Here is an 18,863-nt window from a genome sequence, read left to right on the forward strand (position 1 = left end):
AAAGCAGTGGAGCACAAAATCTGAACTTTCAGAAGTCTGCTCCACTGAGGGACGTCACTCTAGAGGCTAAGCAGGGGGTGGAGCCCTCGTTGCGATAGTGTGGTCTCAGGACCTGCAGGGTCACAGAAACACTGGGGGGGTGCCTGATTGACTGAACTTTCAGGTATCAAAGTGGGGAGGCTAACTGCAGAGACAGAGCTGAGGAGGGGGCTTTCAGTTTGGGGTTACCTTAAACCATGATCTGAGGCACAGGCGGACCACTGCTCTTTGAGCAGGGACCCCACAAGTGGCAGATCTGGGGGGATGAACCTTCCTTCTCTGGGAGGAGGGGTGCAGGTGTGCACTGCAGGAATCTGATGGGTTTGGACACTCCAAGTGGGGCATGAGCCAGAGATAGAAACACTCAGTACAGGCTGGATGAGCTTGGAGTGCAGCCTGTAGCCAGGGAGACAGGAATGATTGACTGCTTTTCTCTGAGGTTGCACTGAGGAGTAGGGCTCTGAGATCTCGGCTCCTGTGGGGCCAGAGTTTGGGAGGCCCCATTTTCATTCTCGTCCTCCAAAGCTGTATGGAAAGTATTCAGGGAACAAAAGCAACCAAGGGCAAACCCGAACAGATTACTTAGCCTGGCCTCTGGCAAGGGTGGTGCAATTCTGTCTCAGGCAAAGACATTTGAGCATCACTGCAACAGGCCTCTCCCCTAGAAGATCAGCAAGAACATCCAGCTAAGACCAAGTTTACTGATCAATGAGAACTGCAAAACACCAGTGCTAGAGGAATGCAAATAGAATTCATGGCATTTTTCCCATGATTCTTTGGTCTTTCAAAGTTAAATTTTTAAAATATTCATTATTTTTTTCTTTTTCTATTTTTTTGAGTGTTTCCTCTTTCCTGTTTTAACCTATTTTATCTTATCAATACCTTTAAACCATTTAAAAATATTTAAAAATATTTACAAATATTTTACAATTTTTATTTAAAAATATTTTACAATTTTCATTTTTATAGTCATAGTCTAACCCCTTCATTGTATTTAACCTTATTTTTTGTATATATATTTTTCCTTCTTTAAAATTTTGGGATAGAGTTTCTTCTAACAGACATAAATATACCCTAATCTAGTGTATGGCTTTGTTCTACTCTCCAGCCTGATCATATTCTCTCCTTTCTTTTTTTTTCTTTTTTCAACCAAATTCTTATCTTATCAATTCTTTTTAAAAAATCTTTTTAAATTTTCATCTTTACAGTCATATTCCATCCCTTCATCATGTATGTGTGTGTATGTGTGTAAATATGTGTGTGTGTGTACATACATACATACATACATACATATATTCCTTTCTTTCTTTAAAATTTTAGGAGACAATTTCTTCTAACAGACAAAAATACACCCCAAATCAAGTGTGTGGCTCTGTTCTATTCACCAGCCTAATTTTATATATATATATATATATATGTTTTTTTCCTTTCTTCTCTCCCCAGTTTTGGATCTCTTCTGATTTGGTTAGTGTATATTTTCCTGGGGTCGTTGTTATCCTTTTAGCATTTTGTCCTCTCATTCACCTATTCTTCTCTGGATAAAATGACAAGGTGGAGAAACTTTCCTCAAAAAAAAACCCCCAAAAACAAAAAACCCCACAAGAAGCCATACTGACTGCTGGGGACCTAGTCATTACTGAGATTAGTAAGATGTCAGAACTAGAGTTCAAAAAGATGATTATAAAGATCCTAGCTGGGCTTGCAAAAATCACAGAAGTTACTAGAGAATCCCTTTCTGGAGAAATAAAATCCCTTTCTGAAGAAATAAAAGAACTACAATCTAAACAAGTTGGAGTAAAAAAAGCTATTAATGAGGTACAGTAAAAAATGGAAAGGAAAAGTGAATTAGGGGAAATTGGAGGGGGAGATGAACCATGAGAGACTGTGGACTCTGAGAAACAAACTGAGGGGTTTGGAAGGGAGAGGGGTGGGGTAATGGGTGAACCTCACAGTGGGTATTAAGGAGGGCATGTATTGCATGGAGCACTGGGGGTGGTACATAAACAATAAATCTTAGAACACTGAAAAAATAAAATAAAAAAAAAAAGTGGAGGCTCTTATTGCTAGTGTAAATGAGGCAGAAGAGAAAATTAGTGATACAGAAGACCAAATGATGGATAATAAAGAAGCCGAGAAAAAGAATGATAAACAGCTACTTGATTACAAGGGGAGAATTTGAGAGATAAAAACAAAAAACAGTTTCTTCAACAAATGGTGTTCGGAAAATTGGACAGCTACATGCAGAAGAATGAAACTGGACCATTTCCTTATACCACACACAAAAATAGACTGCAAATGGATGAAAGAGCTTAATGTGAGACAGGAATGTATCAAAATCCTTGAGGAGAACACAGGCAGCAAACACTTTGGCCTCTGACGCAGCAACTTCTACCTACAAACATTGCCAAAGACAAGGGAAACAAGGGCAAAAATGAACTATTGGGACATCATCAAGATCAAAAGCTTGCATGGCGAAGGAAAGAGTCAACAAAACCAAAAGACAACTGACAGAATGGGAGAAGATAGTTGCACATGACCTATCAGATAAAGGGCTAGTATTTAAAATCTATAAAGAACTTATCAAACTCAATACCCAAAAAACAAGTAATCCAATCAATAAATGGGTAGAAGACATGAACAGAAATTTCTGTAAAGAATACATCCAAGTGGCCAACAGACACATGAAAAAGTGCTCAGCATTACTTGGCATCAGGGAAATACAAATCAAAACCATAGTGAGATCCTACCTCACATCAGCCAGAATGGCTAAAATGAGTAAGTCAGGTGTTGGCAAGAATGCTAAGAAAGGGGAACTCTCCTACACTGTTGGAATGCAAGATGGTGCAACCACTCTGGAAAACAGTATGTAGGTTCCTCAAAAAGTTGAAAAGAGAGCTACCCTACGATTCAGCAATCGCACTATTGGGTATTAATTCTAAAGATACAAATGTAGTGATCCAAAGGGGCACGTGCACCCAAATGTTTATGGCAACAATGTCCACAATAGCCAAACTATAGAGAGAACTTAGATGTCTACCAACAGATAAATGTATAAAGATGTGACACACACACACACACACACACACACACACACACACACAGGAATACTATGCAGCCATAAAAAACTGAAATCTTGTCATTTGCAATGATGTGGATGGAACTAGAGTGAATTATGTTAAGTGTAAAAAGTCAATGAGAGAAATACAATTATCATATGACCTCACCGATATGAGGAATTTGAGAAACAAATCAGACGATTATAGGGGAAGGGAGGGAAAATTGAAACAAGATGAAAAAAAGAGAGGGATACAAACCATAAGAGACTCCTAATCTCGGGAAACAGTCTGAGGGTTTTTAGAGGGGAGGGGAGTGTGAGGGATCAGGTGGCTGATGATCAGGGTGATGGACAATGGGGAGAGTATCTGCTATGGTTAAAAAAAAAAAGGAAAAAAATTAGGTTTCTAATCCATCTTTTTCCCTTTCACTTCCCCTTCCTCCATGGTACAAACAAGTGTGAAGAGAGGATAGTTTATTTAGAAATTTTTAGTATCTTCTTGTATATCTTTTCTTATCAGCAACCAGCACCAATTTCTTGGAGGTAACATGGATTCATCTTTCTAAATTTTCATCCCCCAGCCATACTTGGCTTTCTTGGTAAGTAAACAGTGTTGGATGCTGTCCTTTTTCCCTTTCCATTTCAATATTTATTCAAAATATGTGATTCAGATCCTAGGATTATGGTAGGAAAGGACCAAATGGGGAGACATGTCCTTTAATATAGCACGCAATGTTAAAAACACCCTGAACAGCAGCATCTGTTTTTAATTTGTTTTTGCCAACACCCCTATGAAATCATCTTCTATGGAATGGTGGGTGAACAAAAACACCAGATTGGGGGCCACTAGGGAATACTAGTTATTAGTAATAACAGTTGCTAACATTTATTATGTACTGATGATTTCACTAAATCCTCATAATAACGCTAAAGGAGACAATATTGTTTCTATTTTTACAGATGAAGACAAGACAGCATGTGCTTGGTTCACTGAGGGTTCCTAGGGCTGAAGCCTAGTCTGAGTGTAAGCCAAAGCTCTAATTCTCTGTACATGCTGCCTCTCAAAATCAAGCTTGTGGGTCAGGACAACATGGCTGGAGTGAGTTCGATCATTCATTCATTCACTCATGCACTCACCCACTTACTCACCCAGACAACAGAAGTGTAGTGCATGTCTTGCATGCAATAGCACCATGGGAGGTACTAGGGAGAAAGACAAATCAGTGCCTGCTTTCAAGGAACCGTGGATTAGGAGATAGTGTCTCTGATGTTGCAGGTCAAAGTTATTACAGTCTGCGGATTTATGGGGGTGAGATGTCTATGTATGGGCATAGGTTTTATGGGGTTGAGATGTCTATATATGGGCATAGGTTTTATGGAAAAGCCAATTCTGGTAGGCCCTGCTTTGATTCAGATATTTTTTGAATCAAATATTTGAATCAAAGCAGGGTCTACCAAAATTGACTTTTCCATAAAAGCCACAACTAAGGAAGCCTTGGAGAAAGGTCACCTGACATATCCTTTCTGGGAGACTGAATCTGGCAGGCACTGTCCCTACCATGCCCACATTCTCTAGGCCTTACCAATTCCTTGTCTTCCAGCCAACTTCCAATGTTCTGTGAACCCTTCCTAGGATGGCTGCTCTGCCCAAGTGCTCACTGGGGGCTGGAATCAGCCTGTTGTCTTCTCTGGCTTCTGGAGGCTACCCACATTGCTTGGCTTGTGGTCCCCTTTCATTTTCAAATAGAGCAAGGGCTGGCAGAGTCTTCCTCACATCTCATCACTCTGATATAGTATCTTTTGCATTCCTCCTCCACATTTAAGGACTTTGGGGTATAGTAGGCCCATCTAATCATCCAGCATAATCTCTTTATTTTAAGGTCAGATGATTATTAACCTGAATCCCATCTGCAACCTGAATTCTTCTTGCCATGTAAGGTAACATATTCCTAGGCCCAAGGGATTAGGATGTGGACATTTGGGGGAGGTCCTCATTTTGCCTACCACACTGTGGTTCCCGCTCCCCTGTGATAGGATGACTCCAAGAGAAATGCTCTACAGTTCTACAGTAACACCCAGTTCCCCAGGGCATTAAGCTCTAATCATCTATGCTGGTCTCTGGCTTGATAACACACCCTTTATAGTCCCTATGTCATTTTCTTGGTGTTTCTGGGATGTGCCAAGTATGCTCCCTGTACTGAAATCCTTGTCCCAGGGTCTACTTCTGGGGAGACCCCAAAGAATGGACAAGCCAGTATCAATTTGTTTGTTTGCTTGTTTAATCTGCAAAATAGAGCCAACAACCCTTGATCCCCTCAGGTGTTTGAGAACTCCTGAAAGGAAGGACCAGAATCTGGTGGGAACTACCATGGAAAAAGAAGTCCCTGGGAAGGAGGTCTATGCTGAGACCAGGACCCAGAAAGACCTCAAGAGCAAACAACAAGTGGATATGGGATCCTGGAACCTGGAGAGATGCTACCAAGTTTGCCAGAAAGCATTACTGGTGAGCAGCTGACTGCTGGTGCTGAAAACCACAGAAAACTGTCTCTTTTTTCGAAGACTGCATTTCTTGTCAATTCTTTGTTTTGCCTGTGTAGACTTCATTCTACATAACTCTTTGGAATTTCCCCTGCAAGGAATAGCCTTTCTGGGGGCTTCAGCTGCCTAAGCTAAGTTTGACTGTCAGCCCTTACAAATGCATTTGATTACATAAAAATCAGACTTACCTGCTGAACAGCTGGGCCCAAATAAGTTGTCTTCAGCACAGGTTTCGCAGGCTGTTCCTCCAAACCCGTCCTGTAGAAAACCAGGTAGATGGCATGAGACTCAAGCAGATGTTCTAGGAAGCCCTGGGATTTCTAACTGATGATCTAGTCAGCACTTTTTTCTTGACTGTATCTTCCTTCTGTCCTTTCCTGAAGGTTCTTCCTCCTATTTCTGCCTTTATACTCGACTATTTTGTGTTATAATGCATACATTAACTCTGCATCATTTTTCACCAAGAGTCTGGAGCTCCTCAGAAGGAAGCTGGTTTGTCAGTCCAAAGATACAAACAGAGGGCAAGTACTAACTGCCACATATAATTTCACTCAAGAATGAAATGAATACTCTTTCAGTTTTGCATTTCTGAAGACATTAAGCTCCATCCCATTCACAGGGATTTCTTTGTATTTAAATTATCAAAGGTTTGAAGCTCACAAAAAGTCACTTTTGTGGGGTAACAATAGACATTCTTCCTTGGCAGATCCAGTGACCACAGGATTCTTAACAGGGACAGACAGATCCAGTAATTTCTACAGCCCTGTAGAGTTTCATGAAATATGTTCACACATACAAACTCATTGCACTTTTTCAACAAATGTAATGATGTACGTATTTTTTTTTTATCAAACCTGTTTTACAGAGGGATGTGCTTAAGCCTGAGGAGAGAACTGACTCTCTCAAAGGTCTCCAGCCCCTAAGAGATCATTTTGTCGCAAGTTGTGTACTCATTTTACTAATAGTGCTACTTCTTAGAAACTCCACCTAATGCACATGTGTTTAAGGAGGGACAACAGGGAAGGAGAGGGGGAAGGAGAACACGTCTGTGAGCTTACCTGGCAGGAACAAGTTCCGTTTCCTTCCATGCCTTCCGCACAAATGCCTCTGCCGCTGCAGGGGGAGCTCGCACCTCCTGGACACTCTAGAGAATCAGAGAGCTCACATTCATTCATTCATGACTGCACACAGCATTTTGCAAGGATGTACTAGCATTTACTATGTGTCAGGTAGTGTGCTAGTTACCAGGGATAAGAAATGATTAAACACTCTGATGACATCACCCAGGGTTATGCGGGGAAGGTGAGTGAATCACAATATAATCAGGGGCTTTCCTAGAAGGCTTTGAACTGTCTACCATTTATTGAGCGTTTAATTTTTATACTTTAAATTTTTCTAATTAAGTTATTCCCACTGAAACCCTGAGATGTTGCTAAAGGTACTGGTTAGCAGATGAAGAGAGGTCACGTGGGTTTAGAGAGGTCAGAGAGGTCACATAAGTTGGCCAAGATTTCCTAATTTATAAGTTGCAAAGCTGGGACTTTGGTTCAGCTCTCAGAATGACTCTAAAACCGGGCTGCTCCCTCAGTGCTCTAGACAGGGGACTGACGGAGCCCCGAGAAGGAAGGTATTGAGGTCAGACATCTGGGAAGACATCCTGAGGAGTCATTCAAGCTGGGGTTTTAAAGGCTTGGTAGGAGTTTGTTTGTGTGAACAAGGTAGGATCAAATATTATCCCAAATTAAAGTTAGGAAGACAAATGCATTTCACAAAATAGCCGATGATAGAGGTCTAGATAATAATAAAGGATGCACATACATACTACTCAAAGCAAACCCCTGAAGTGAAGTCCTATTTTTAGCTCCATTTTCTAGATAAGGAAACTGAGGCACAGATAGTACGGTGACTTGCCCAAAGCCATCCAGCTGGCCAGGGGTAATGAGGGACTCCCCCTTCCTCTACCACAAGTGTCCACTTGTTGGACCTCCCTCCTCTCCTACCCCCATCAACAAAGCTCTCCTGTGCCAAAAGCTTGCTCTGCCATATATATACCTCTTCCAAGAAACCAGCATCCATAGAAAATGAAACACAGTTCTTGTAAAAAGATACATTTAACCACAGAGAGAAACAGTTCTGCCAAAGAGACCCTGATGGTTTGCTTGAGTTACTAGACTAGTTCTGGAAAAGAACACTTATAACTTGTGGGTATGGAGGGGTGAGAGAGTTGAGTTCTACACCCATGGATGGTGTTTTCTCTGGCTTCCCTCTTCCCTGCACGCAGAACGTTGGTAACCTACAGAGTCTAGATGACACATTTTGAGTCTGTGGTCTTCCTTCCCATGACTGTGTTGCAGTAGGTTTTTAACTCTGGCAGGTGCTCCAGAGTCTACCACACTTGCACTGCTCATCGCTATGGTGTATACTCATCAAGCCCTGGTGTAGCCCAGAATAGCAGATAACAGATAACAGCGCAGATAACAGAAACATTTATGTGAGGAGCAAAGGAGAATACACCCTGACATGTAGCTATTCATAAATCACCTTGAAAACCAATATGTTGGTTTGGCTGTCTCCTATCAACTGGAGCAGTGGCTATGTGAGACACAGAAGAGTCACAAAAAAGCCCAGACTCTGCCATCAGCATCTTCTGGGTTTGAGTCCCAGTACAAGTCTTTGCTAGCTGTACCCTTTTGGGAAAAAAATCAATGCATGACACTAAGATTCAGCTCTAGTGTCTTCTTGGCAGGTTGCGGTAAGGCCTGGAAATATTAGGTGCTCAGTCAATGGCTGTTATTATTTAGAGTGGATACTCCTCATCCTTTCTAGCTTCTGTTCTTTCAGATTGGCACTATAACAGGTAACAATACTCAGGAAATAGATTATCAGGAATCTGTTTGAATCAGGACTCTGTAAGGTCCTGAATGTACAAGGTGAGCACACAGGCAGGGTCCCTTATTTCCATGGTCTTCCCAGTCTAGTGGGGAGAAAGTCATGGATTAATGGACAATCAAATAAATACTGGTTTGCAAACTGAGATGAGGCTAATGGGAGAAGAGTTTTCTTCAATCCAGTTACCTGAAGCTACCAACATTGACCCCAAACAACCTAATCCTCAATGGCCCTGTTGACTTAGATTTGGTCTCATTAGGGGGCAACAGCCAGATTATTGAAGAAGGGCTCTGTTAAAGATTGTGGTCTTTACCTTAAAAAGAGAAGCAGGAGGTGGGGATGAAGAGGGGGGATAGGGTCTAATCAAGCAGGTACCAGGTAAACACTTTGAAGTTCACCTGAAGCCCGACTAAAACTCTTGCATTCACAATGCTGAGCAACAGGTGCTATGAGAGCATTTCCATCGATTGTTGACTATCCAATGGCCCTTCTGCTATTTCCTTTTGATGTTAGGCCCTTCTTGGTTTGAAATGGTATTTTGAGGACCAGGCCCACCTCTGGGCAGGACCAGGAAGATAGAGGGATGACAGCTCTGCCACAGTTTCCCTCTCTTGGTCCCTGTGCCTCTCCCTACAACTAGGCATGCAAGATGCTCTCTGAGTGACTGGTAGCTTACCTTGTCGGCTGGCTCAGAAGAACACAGGGCCTCCCAGCCCTGGGATCAGAAATCAGTGCCACCTTGCAGAAATGTTTTCCCAGGCATTTTTACTCTATAGACAATGACGCCAGGATCCCAGTTCCCACACTCGCATTGTTTGTTAGCTTCCTCCCTGCATTGGACAACCTCATCGTCCATCTCCCATTTCTTCTGACCATCCCACTGCCCAGACATATGTTTCCCTCCACCCTTGCCTGTACCTCCCCCCACCCCCATTCAAACACGTTCTCCCACGTCCTCCTCTAAGGCAGATATGACTCTTCCATCCTCTGGGTGTCCCTTCCACTCGGCCCATGCCTTCTGATAATATATAGAGCAGAACACAAAGCAAAGCCATCTACTGAGAACACAATTATAGGCCAAAGGCTGGTCACAGAAGAATTAGGGAGTATCTCCCATCCTAGTTCCTGAGAGTATGATGTTATGTCCAGGAAGTCTGGGCCTCCTTTTTCCTTAGGATGCAACTAACAGGCCCTTCTTTTTAAAAAATTTAAGCAGGTTTTCCTGTGAAGGTGATTCATTGGACCAGCTGTTTCTAATCACCTGGGGAAGGAGGTGAGGGAGGAGGAATTGTGACAAAGGTAGATTCCTGAGGCCCTCCTCTCCAGGTAGAGTTGTTATGAAAATTCACCTCTCAGATGTGCACTGTGGGTGCATAATTTCCCTCTTGGCAACCATCCTGTTCATGAGGCCACACTTTCCACATCTGCCTCTAGTCAGTGCCTGAGTGTGGCAGGGATACCAGAGTGGATACTAGAGCAGGCCCTTTCCTGCAAGATGGAGGACTCCCCTGTTCAGTGACTTTGGCTGGAGTGCTCCCCAACAGCTTTACCCAATCTTCTTAGAATTACATGTAGTCTATGACTTTTCCAATCTAACCTCCCTTGGTACCCTCTCTTATTCAAAAGAATCAGACCTGCATCTTTTTATCTGAGAAGTTAAATTTAAACTTAAAATCCTTCTTACAAAGAAAACTCCATGCCAGGTGGCTTCACTAGTGCAGGTACCTCATATTTAAGGAAGAAATCATAAAAATTATATGAAAATTCTGAAAAATTCTGAAAAACTGAGGAAGATGGAACAGCTCCTTCAACATGGAAAGCATTCTTACTCTGATTCCCAAGCCTGACAAATACTTAAAAGGAAATTACAGATCAGCATCTCTAATCAACACAGACACAAAAGTTCTTTAAAAAAATCTAAGACAAGAAAACTCAACAGGAGATCAAAGGGAAGAATAGCAGCAATTCTAAGAACAGAAAAGCAACCACTTTCTGGAAGGTAGGATGTGTGGAAGAGTGATTCCGAGGTAATATATATGGGAAGATAGACCGCAGGGGGAGGAGTAGGCCCCTGGCAAGTGGTAAAGCAGTGGGGCACAAAATCAAAACTTTTAGAAGTCTGCTTCACTGAGGGATATGGCTCCATAAGCTAAGTAGGGGGTAGAGCCCTCGTGGGGACAGTGTGGTCTCACAACCCGAGGGGTCCCCAAAAGACCAGGGGTATCTGAGTGTGGCAGAGCTCCCATGTATTGGAAGGGGAAGCTGGCTACAGAGATAGAGCCAAGGAGTGAGCTCTCAGCTCTGGTTTACCTTAAACCATGATCTGAGACAGAGTTGGGCCACTATTCTTCGAGCAGGGACCCTACAAGTGGCAGATCCAGGGAGACCCCCACCTTCCTCCTAGAGGAGGAGCAGCATGGGAACATGCAGCAGGAATCTGCTGGGTTTGGAGACTTCAAATGGGGCCGTGCGCCAGAAACAGGCCGGGTGAGCTTGGAGCATAAGAATACAATACACAGTGGGAAACAGGAGTGACTGACTGCTTTTCTCTAAGGACGCACTGAAGAGGGGGATGCCCAAGCTCTCGGCTCCTCCAGGTCAGAGACTGGGAGGCCACCATCTTTATTCTCCTCCTCCAAAGCTGTATGGAAAGCGTTCAGGGAACAAAAGCTATTGAGAGCAAACCCAAGCAGATTGCTTAGCCTGGCCCTGGCCAAGGATGGTGCAATTCTGCCTCAAGCAAAGACATTTGATAATCACTGCAATAGGTCCCTCCCCCAGAAGATCAGCAAGAACATCCAGCTAAGACCAATTTTACCAATCAATAAGGACTGCAAAACACCAATGCTAGAGAAATGCAGCAAAATAGAATTCATGGCTTTTTACCCATGATTCTTTAGTCTTTCAAAGTTAAATTTTTAAAATGTTCATTATTTTTTCTTTTTCTGTTTTTTTTTTGAATATTTCCTCTTTCCCATTTTAACCTATTTTATCTTATCAATACCTTTTAAAAAATCTTTTTCAATTTACATTTTTATAGTCATATTCTAACCCTTCATTGTATTTAGTCTTATTTTTTGAATACATATAAATTTTTCTTTCTTTAAAATTTTGAGATACAGTTTCTTCTAACAGATCAAAATATACCCTAAATCTGGCATATGGCTTTGTTCTAGTCTCCAGCCTGATGACATTCACTCCCTCTTTTTTAATTCTTTTTCAACCAACTTATTATCTTATTAATTCCTTTTTTTTGAACTCAAATCTTTTTATTGATGAAAGTGATAATTTTCTCTCTATGTGTGAGTTGAGTTGATCCAGAGATAGAAAACCAGAGATTTAAATTTCAACTGAAACAAGAGTCTTGTTCCCTCATACTTGGGGGGATTACTCTTTCAACAATCCTCTCAGTTTAGGCATGGTGTTAGAAAAGACTAGCTTCAGCTGCAAGTGATAAAAATGCTCAAATAACAGCAGCTTCAAATGTATTGCTCTCAGATATAAATGAACCCTAGAGATAAACATTTCAGAGCTTGTCTGGTAACTCTGTAATTATTAGACCCCGACTCCTTGTATTTTATTGTTCTACCATTTACAACATCAGGCTGTGGTTTGAGATGACTTCCTAGGTGCTGTGAAGTCCACATATCAGCAGCAGGATGGAGAAGAATCTGTGAAAGTTCTCTGCCTCAACTTTCAGGAACATTTTCAATTTCTTTTTAAAAATCTTTTTAAATTTTCATCTTTACAGTCATATTCCATCCTGTCATTGAATTTACCTTTGTTTGTATATATAAAAATGTTTTTCTTTCTTTAAATTTTTGGGAAGCTGTTTCTTCTAAGAAACCAAAATACACTGCAAAATAAGTGTGTGACTCTGTTCTATTCAACAGTCTAATATATATATATATATAAATTTTTTTTTCTTGTTTCTTCTCCCACTGGTTTTGGGTCTTTTCTGATTTGGTTACTGTATATTTTTCTGGGGTCATTGCTACCCTTTAGCATTTTGTCCTTTCATTCATCTATTCTTCTCTGGACAAAATGATAAGGTGGAAAACTCACCTCAAAAAAAAAAAAAAGAAAAAAGAAAAAAGAAAAAAAGAACAAGAGGCAGTAATGACTGCTGGAGAACTAATCAATACCAGCATTAGTTATATATCAGAGCTAGAGTTCAGAAGGATGATTATAAAGATGCTAGTAGTTTTGGAAAAAGCACAGAAGATACCAGAGAATCCATTTCTGGAGAAATAAACTCCCTTTCTGAAGAAATAAAAGAACTAAAATCTAACCAAGTTGAAATAAAAAAAGCTATTAATAAGGTGACATAAAAAATGGAGTCTTTTACTGTTAGGATAAATGAGGCAGAAGAGAGAATTAGTGATATAGAAGACCAAATGATGGAGAATAAAGAAGCTGAGAAAAGGAGAGATAACTACTGGACCATGAAAAGAGAATTTGAGAGATAAGTAATACCATAAGATGAAACAATATTAGAATCACTGGGATCCCAGAAGAATAAGAAAGAGAAAGAGGGGCAGAAGGTAGATTGGAGCAAATTAGAGCAGAGAAATCCCCAAATATGGGGAAGGGAACAAACATCAAATTCCAGGAGACACAGAGACCCCCCTCTCAAAATCAACAAAAAATGGTCAACACCCTGTCATCTAATAGTAAAACTACAAGTCTCAGTGACAAAGAGAGAACCCTGAAAGCAGCTTAGGACAAAAGATCTATAACCTACAAAGGTACAAATATTAGATTGGCAGAAGACCTATCCACAGAGACCTCACAGGCCAGAAAGGACTGGCATGATATAGTCAGAACACTAAATGAGAAAAATACACAGCCAAGAATACTATATCCAGCTAGACTGTCATTGAAAATAGAAGTAGAGATAAAAATCTTCCAGGATAAACAAAAACTAAAAGAACTTGCAAACAATAAATCAGGAAAGAGAAGCCTAAAAGTAACAGACCAGAAAAGAACAGAGACAATATACAGTAACAGTCACCATACAGGCAATATGATGGCACTAAATACATACCTTCCAGTAGTTATGCTGAATGTAAATGGGCTAAATGACCCAATCAAAAGACACAGCGTATCAGGATGGATAGAAAAAACAAGGCCCATAGATATGATGCCTGCAAGAAACTTATTTTAGATCCAAAGACACCTCCAGATTTAAAGCGAGCAGGTAGAAAACAATTTACAACACTAATGGACATCAAAAAGGAGCAGGGGTAGCAAGCTTTATCTCAGAAAAATTAGATTGTAAGCCAAGGGCTATAATAAGAGATAAGGAAGGACACTATATCATATTTAAAATGTTTGTCCAACAAGAAGATCTAACAATTTTAAATATCTATGCCTTTAGCAGGGGAGCAGCCAACTATAAGGACCATTTAATAACAAAATCAAAGAAACACATCAACGATAATATAAGAATAGTAGGGGAATTTAACACCTCCCTTCATTGAAAAGGACAGATCATCAATACAAAAGATCAACAAGGAAATAAAGGCTTTAAATGACACACTGGACCAGATGAACCTCACAGATATATTCAGAACATTCCATCCCAAAGCAACAGAATACACATTCTTCTCTAGTGCCCATGGAACATTCTCCAGAATAGATCACATTCTGAGTCACAAATAAGCTCTCAGCCAGTACCAAAAATTGGGATCACTGTGACACATTTTCAGACCACAGTGCTTTGAAAATTGAACTCAATCACAAGAGGAAAGTTGGAAAGAACTCAAATATATGGAGGCTAAAGAGCATCCTACTAAAGAATGAATGGGTCAATCAGGAAATTAAAGAAGAATTAAAGAATTCATGGAAACAAATGAAAAAGAAAATACAACTGTTCAAAATCTTTGGGATGCAGCAAAGGCTGTCCTGAGAAGAAAGTATATAGCAATACAAGCCTTTCTCATGAAACAAGAAAGTCCTCAAATATACAACCAAACCCTACCACTAAAGGAGCTGGAGAAAGAACAGCAAAGAAAGCCTAAACCCAGCAGGAGAAGAGAAATAATAAAGATCAGAGCAGAAATAAATGAAATAGAGACCAAAAGAACAGTAGAGGAGATCAACAAAACCAGGATATGGCTCTTAGAAAGAATTAATAAGATTGATAAACCCCTGGTCAGACTTATCCAAAAGAAAGGGGAAAGGACCCAAATTAATAAAATCATGAAAGAAAGAAGAGAGATCACAAACAACACTGAAGTAATAGAAACGATTATAAGAACATATTATGAGCAACTTTGATATGCCTGCAAAGTTGATAATCTGGAAGAAATGGATGCATTCCTAGAGACATATAAACTACCAAAACTGAGCCAGGAAGAAATAGAAAGCCTGAACAGAACCATCACCTGTAAGGAGATTGAAGCAGTCATCAAAAATCTCCCAAGAAACAAGAGCCCAGGGCCAGATGGCTTCCCAGGGGAATTCTACCAAACATTTAAAGAAGAATTAATATCTATCCTCCTGAAACCGTTCCAAAAATAGAAATGGAAGGAAAACTTACAAACTCTTTTATGAGGCCAACATTACCTCGATCCCCAAACCAGACAAAGACCCCATCAAAAAGGAGAATTATAGACCAATATCTCTCATGAATATGGATGTAAAAATTCTCATCAAAACACTAGCCAATAGGATCCAACAGTACATGAAAAGGATTATTTACCATGACCTAGTGGGATTTATTCCTGGGCTGCAAGGTTGTTTCAATATCCACAAACCAATAAATATCATACAATACATTACTAAAAGAAAGAACAAGAACCATAGGATACTCTCAATAGATGCTAAAAAAGCATTTGACAAAGTACAGCATCCTTTCTTGATCAAAACTCTTCACAGTGTAGGGATAGAGGGAACATCCTTCAATATGGTAAAAGCCATCTATGAAAGCCCCACAGTTAGCATCATTCTCAATGGGGAAGTACAGAGAGCTTTTCCCGTAAGGTCAAGTACATGGCAGGGATGCCCACTATCACCACTGGTATTCAACATAGTACTAGAAGTCCTAGCCTCAGCAATCAGAGAACAAAAAGAAATAAAAGGTATCCAAATCAGCAAAGAAGAAGTCAAACTCTCACTCTTTGCAGGTGGTATGATACTTCATGTGGAAAACTCAGAAGACACCACTCCAAAACTGCTAGAACTCATCCAGGAATTCAGGAAAGTGTCAGGATATAAAATCAATGCACAGACATCAGTTGCATTTCTATACACCAACAGCAAGGCAGAAGAAAGAGAAATTAAGGAATTGGTCCCATTTACAACTGCACCCCAAACCATAAGATACCTAAGAATAAACCTAAACAAATAGGCAAAGAATCTGTACTCAGAAAACTATAGCACACTCATGAGAGAAATTGAGGAAGACACAAAGAAATGGAAAAAAGGTTCCATGCTCATGCATTGGAAGAACAATTATTGTGAAAATGTCTATGCTACCTAGAGCAATCTATACATTTAATTCAATCTCTATCAAAATACAATCAACTTTTTTCAGAGAAATGGAACAAATAATCCTAAAATTTATATGGAACCAGAAAAGACCGCAATTATCCAGAGGAATGTTGAAAAAGAAAACCAAAGTTGGTAACATCACAATTCCAGACTTCAAGCTCTATTACAAAACTGCAATCAATAAGACAGTATGGTACTGGCACAAAAACAGACACATAGATCAATGGAACAGAATTGAGAGCCCAGAAATGGACCCTCAACTCTATGGTCAACTAATCTTCAACAAAGCAGGAAAGAATGTCTAATAGAAAAAAGACAGTTTCTTCAACAAATGGTGTTGGGAAAATTGTACAGCCACATGCAGAAGAATGAAACTGGACCATTTCCTTATACTACACACAAAAATTGACTCCAAATGGATGAATGACCTTAATGTGAGACAGGAATGCACCAAAATCCTTGAGGAGAACACAGGCAGCAACTTCTTTGACTTCAGTCACTGTAGCTTCTTCCTAGGAACATCACCAAAGGCAAGGGAAGCAAGGGCAAAAATGAACTATTGGGACATATTTAAGATCAAAAGCTTTTGCACAGCAAAGGAAACAGTCAGCAAAACCAAAAGACAACTAACACAATGGGAGAAGATAGTTGCAAATGACCTATCAGATAAAGGGCTAGTATCCAAAATCTACAAAGAACTTATCAAACTCAACACCCAAAGAGCAAATAATCCAGTCAAGAAATGGGCAGAAGACATGAACAGAAATTTCTGCAAAGAATACATCCAAGTGGCCAACAGATACATGAAAATGTGCTCAACATTACTTGGCATCAGGGAAATACAACTCAAAACCACAGTGAGATCCCACCTCACACCAGTCAGAATGGCTAAAATGAACAAGTCAGTAAATGACAGATGTTGGTGAGGATGCAGAGAAAGGGGAACCCTCTTACACTGTTGGGAATGTAAGCTGGTGCAGCCACTCTGGAAAACAGTATGGAGGTTCCTCAAAAAGTTGAAAATAGGGTTATCTATGACCCCACAATTGCACTAGAGGGTATTAATCTTAAAGATACAAATGTAGTGATCTGAAGGGGCACATGTACCCGAATGTTTATAGCAGCAATGTCCACAATAGCCAAACTATGGAAAGAACGTAGGTGTCCATCAACAGATGAAAGGATAAAGAAGAGGATATATATATATACACACACATATTGTGTGTATATATGTCTACACACACACACACACACACACATATATATATACACACACAGATACACACACACAAAGGAATAGTATGCAGCCATCTAAAAAATGAAATATTGCCATTTGCAATGACATGGATAGAACTAGATGGTATTATGCTAAACAAAATAAGTCAGTGAGAGAAAGACAATTACCATATGATCTCTCTGATATGAGAAATTCGAGAGGCAGGGTGAGAAGTTGTGGGAAAAAGGGAGGGAAAATGAAACAAGATGGGATCAGGGAGGAAGACAAACCATAAGAGACTTTTAATCTCAGGAAACAAACTTAGGGTTGCTGGAGGGAGGAGAAGGAATAAGGTGTCTGGGTATGGACACTGGGGAGGGTATGTGTTATGGTGGGTGCTGATAATTATGTAAGGTGATGATTCAGATACCTGTGCCCCTGAAACAAATAATACATTATATGTTAATAAAAAAGATTTTAAAAATCTAATGCATAAATTAGAAAATTCTAAAACAAATTTGTAGCAAACTGAATCCAACCATATATGAAACAGATAGTACATCATGAGAAGTAAAACAAAGTAAGAAAAAAGGATATAAAATACATTCATATTGGAAAGGAAAAATGAAAATGGTCTCTAATATTAGACAACATGATTGCCTGCAGAAAATTCAAAAAAGTCTCCCAAAGTTACTAGACCTAATACATATATTTAATAAGTTCTCAGGATACAAGAGCAATATTTAAAAAGTCAATTTTATTTCTTTTTTTTTGTACAAACTCATAAGAAAGAACTGGTAATTGAAATGAAAATATACCATTAAAAACGTTACCAAAACCCATGAGACACTTAGGTGTGAACATAATGAAAATTGTGCAAAATTTGTAAGTTAAAATTGATAAAACACTGACAAACAAAATAAAAGAAGTCTTAAATGGGGAAATTTAGTGTGGTTATGGGTTAAAAGATTTAGTACTTTAAGATGTTAGTTCTCTCTAAACTGACTTATAGATTCAATATAATTTCATTAAAATTCTAGCAGGACTTTTTGGTAGATATTGGCTAACTGATTCTAAATTTTACATGGAAAAGCAAAGAAACTAGAATAAACAAGATAATTTTGAAAGCAACCAAGCTGGAGAATGTATGCTGCCAGATTTTAAGACAGTGTGAAGCTACAGAAATCCTGATGGTAAAGGGATATACATACAGATTACTGGAACAGAATAGGGAGTCCGGGAATACACCCACACAGAGATGGCTAATTGATTTTCTACAACAGTCCAAACACAACCCAATGGGGAGAGGATAGTCTTTTCAAGAAATGATGCTGGAATCACTAGGAATCTACATATAAAAAATGAACCTTGATCCATACCTCAAATCATATACAAAAATTAACTTGCAGGGGATGATGGACTTGAACATAATACCTAAAATTATAGAACTTCTAGAAGAAAAAAATAAAAGAAAATCTTTGTGATATTAAGGTAGGGAAAGATTTCTAGATAGGATACAAAAAACACTATCTATGAAAGAAAAATTGATATATTTGACCTCACCAAAATTCATAACATTCGCTCGTCTGAAGATAGTGTTAAAAGAATGAAAAGACAAGCCACAGACCA

General features: G+C 39.6%; 1 protein-coding gene across 2 annotated transcripts in view; it reads right to left on the reverse strand.

Annotated features, from left to right (window-relative positions):
* STAB2 (stabilin 2) overlaps positions 1-18,863 on the reverse strand; it is a 166,974-nt gene that overhangs the window by 132,848 nt on the left and 15,263 nt on the right. For both annotated transcript variants that reach the window (XR_004286657.1, XM_032346573.1), the window contains exons 4-5: positions 6,691-6,776; positions 5,821-5,890 (exon numbers count right to left, since the gene is read on the reverse strand). Coding sequence is in view for 1 of the 2 variants with exons in the window: in XM_032346573.1 (XP_032202464.1) it covers positions 5,821-5,890; positions 6,691-6,776 (156 nt within the window). In the remaining variant the exon portion in view is untranslated. The remainder of the gene's footprint in view (positions 1-5,820; positions 5,891-6,690; positions 6,777-18,863) is intronic.

Source organism: Mustela erminea, chromosome 6, assembly GCF_009829155.1.
Source record: "Mustela erminea isolate mMusErm1 chromosome 6, mMusErm1.Pri, whole genome shotgun sequence".
NCBI classification, from domain to species: domain Eukaryota; kingdom Metazoa; phylum Chordata; class Mammalia; order Carnivora; family Mustelidae; genus Mustela; species Mustela erminea.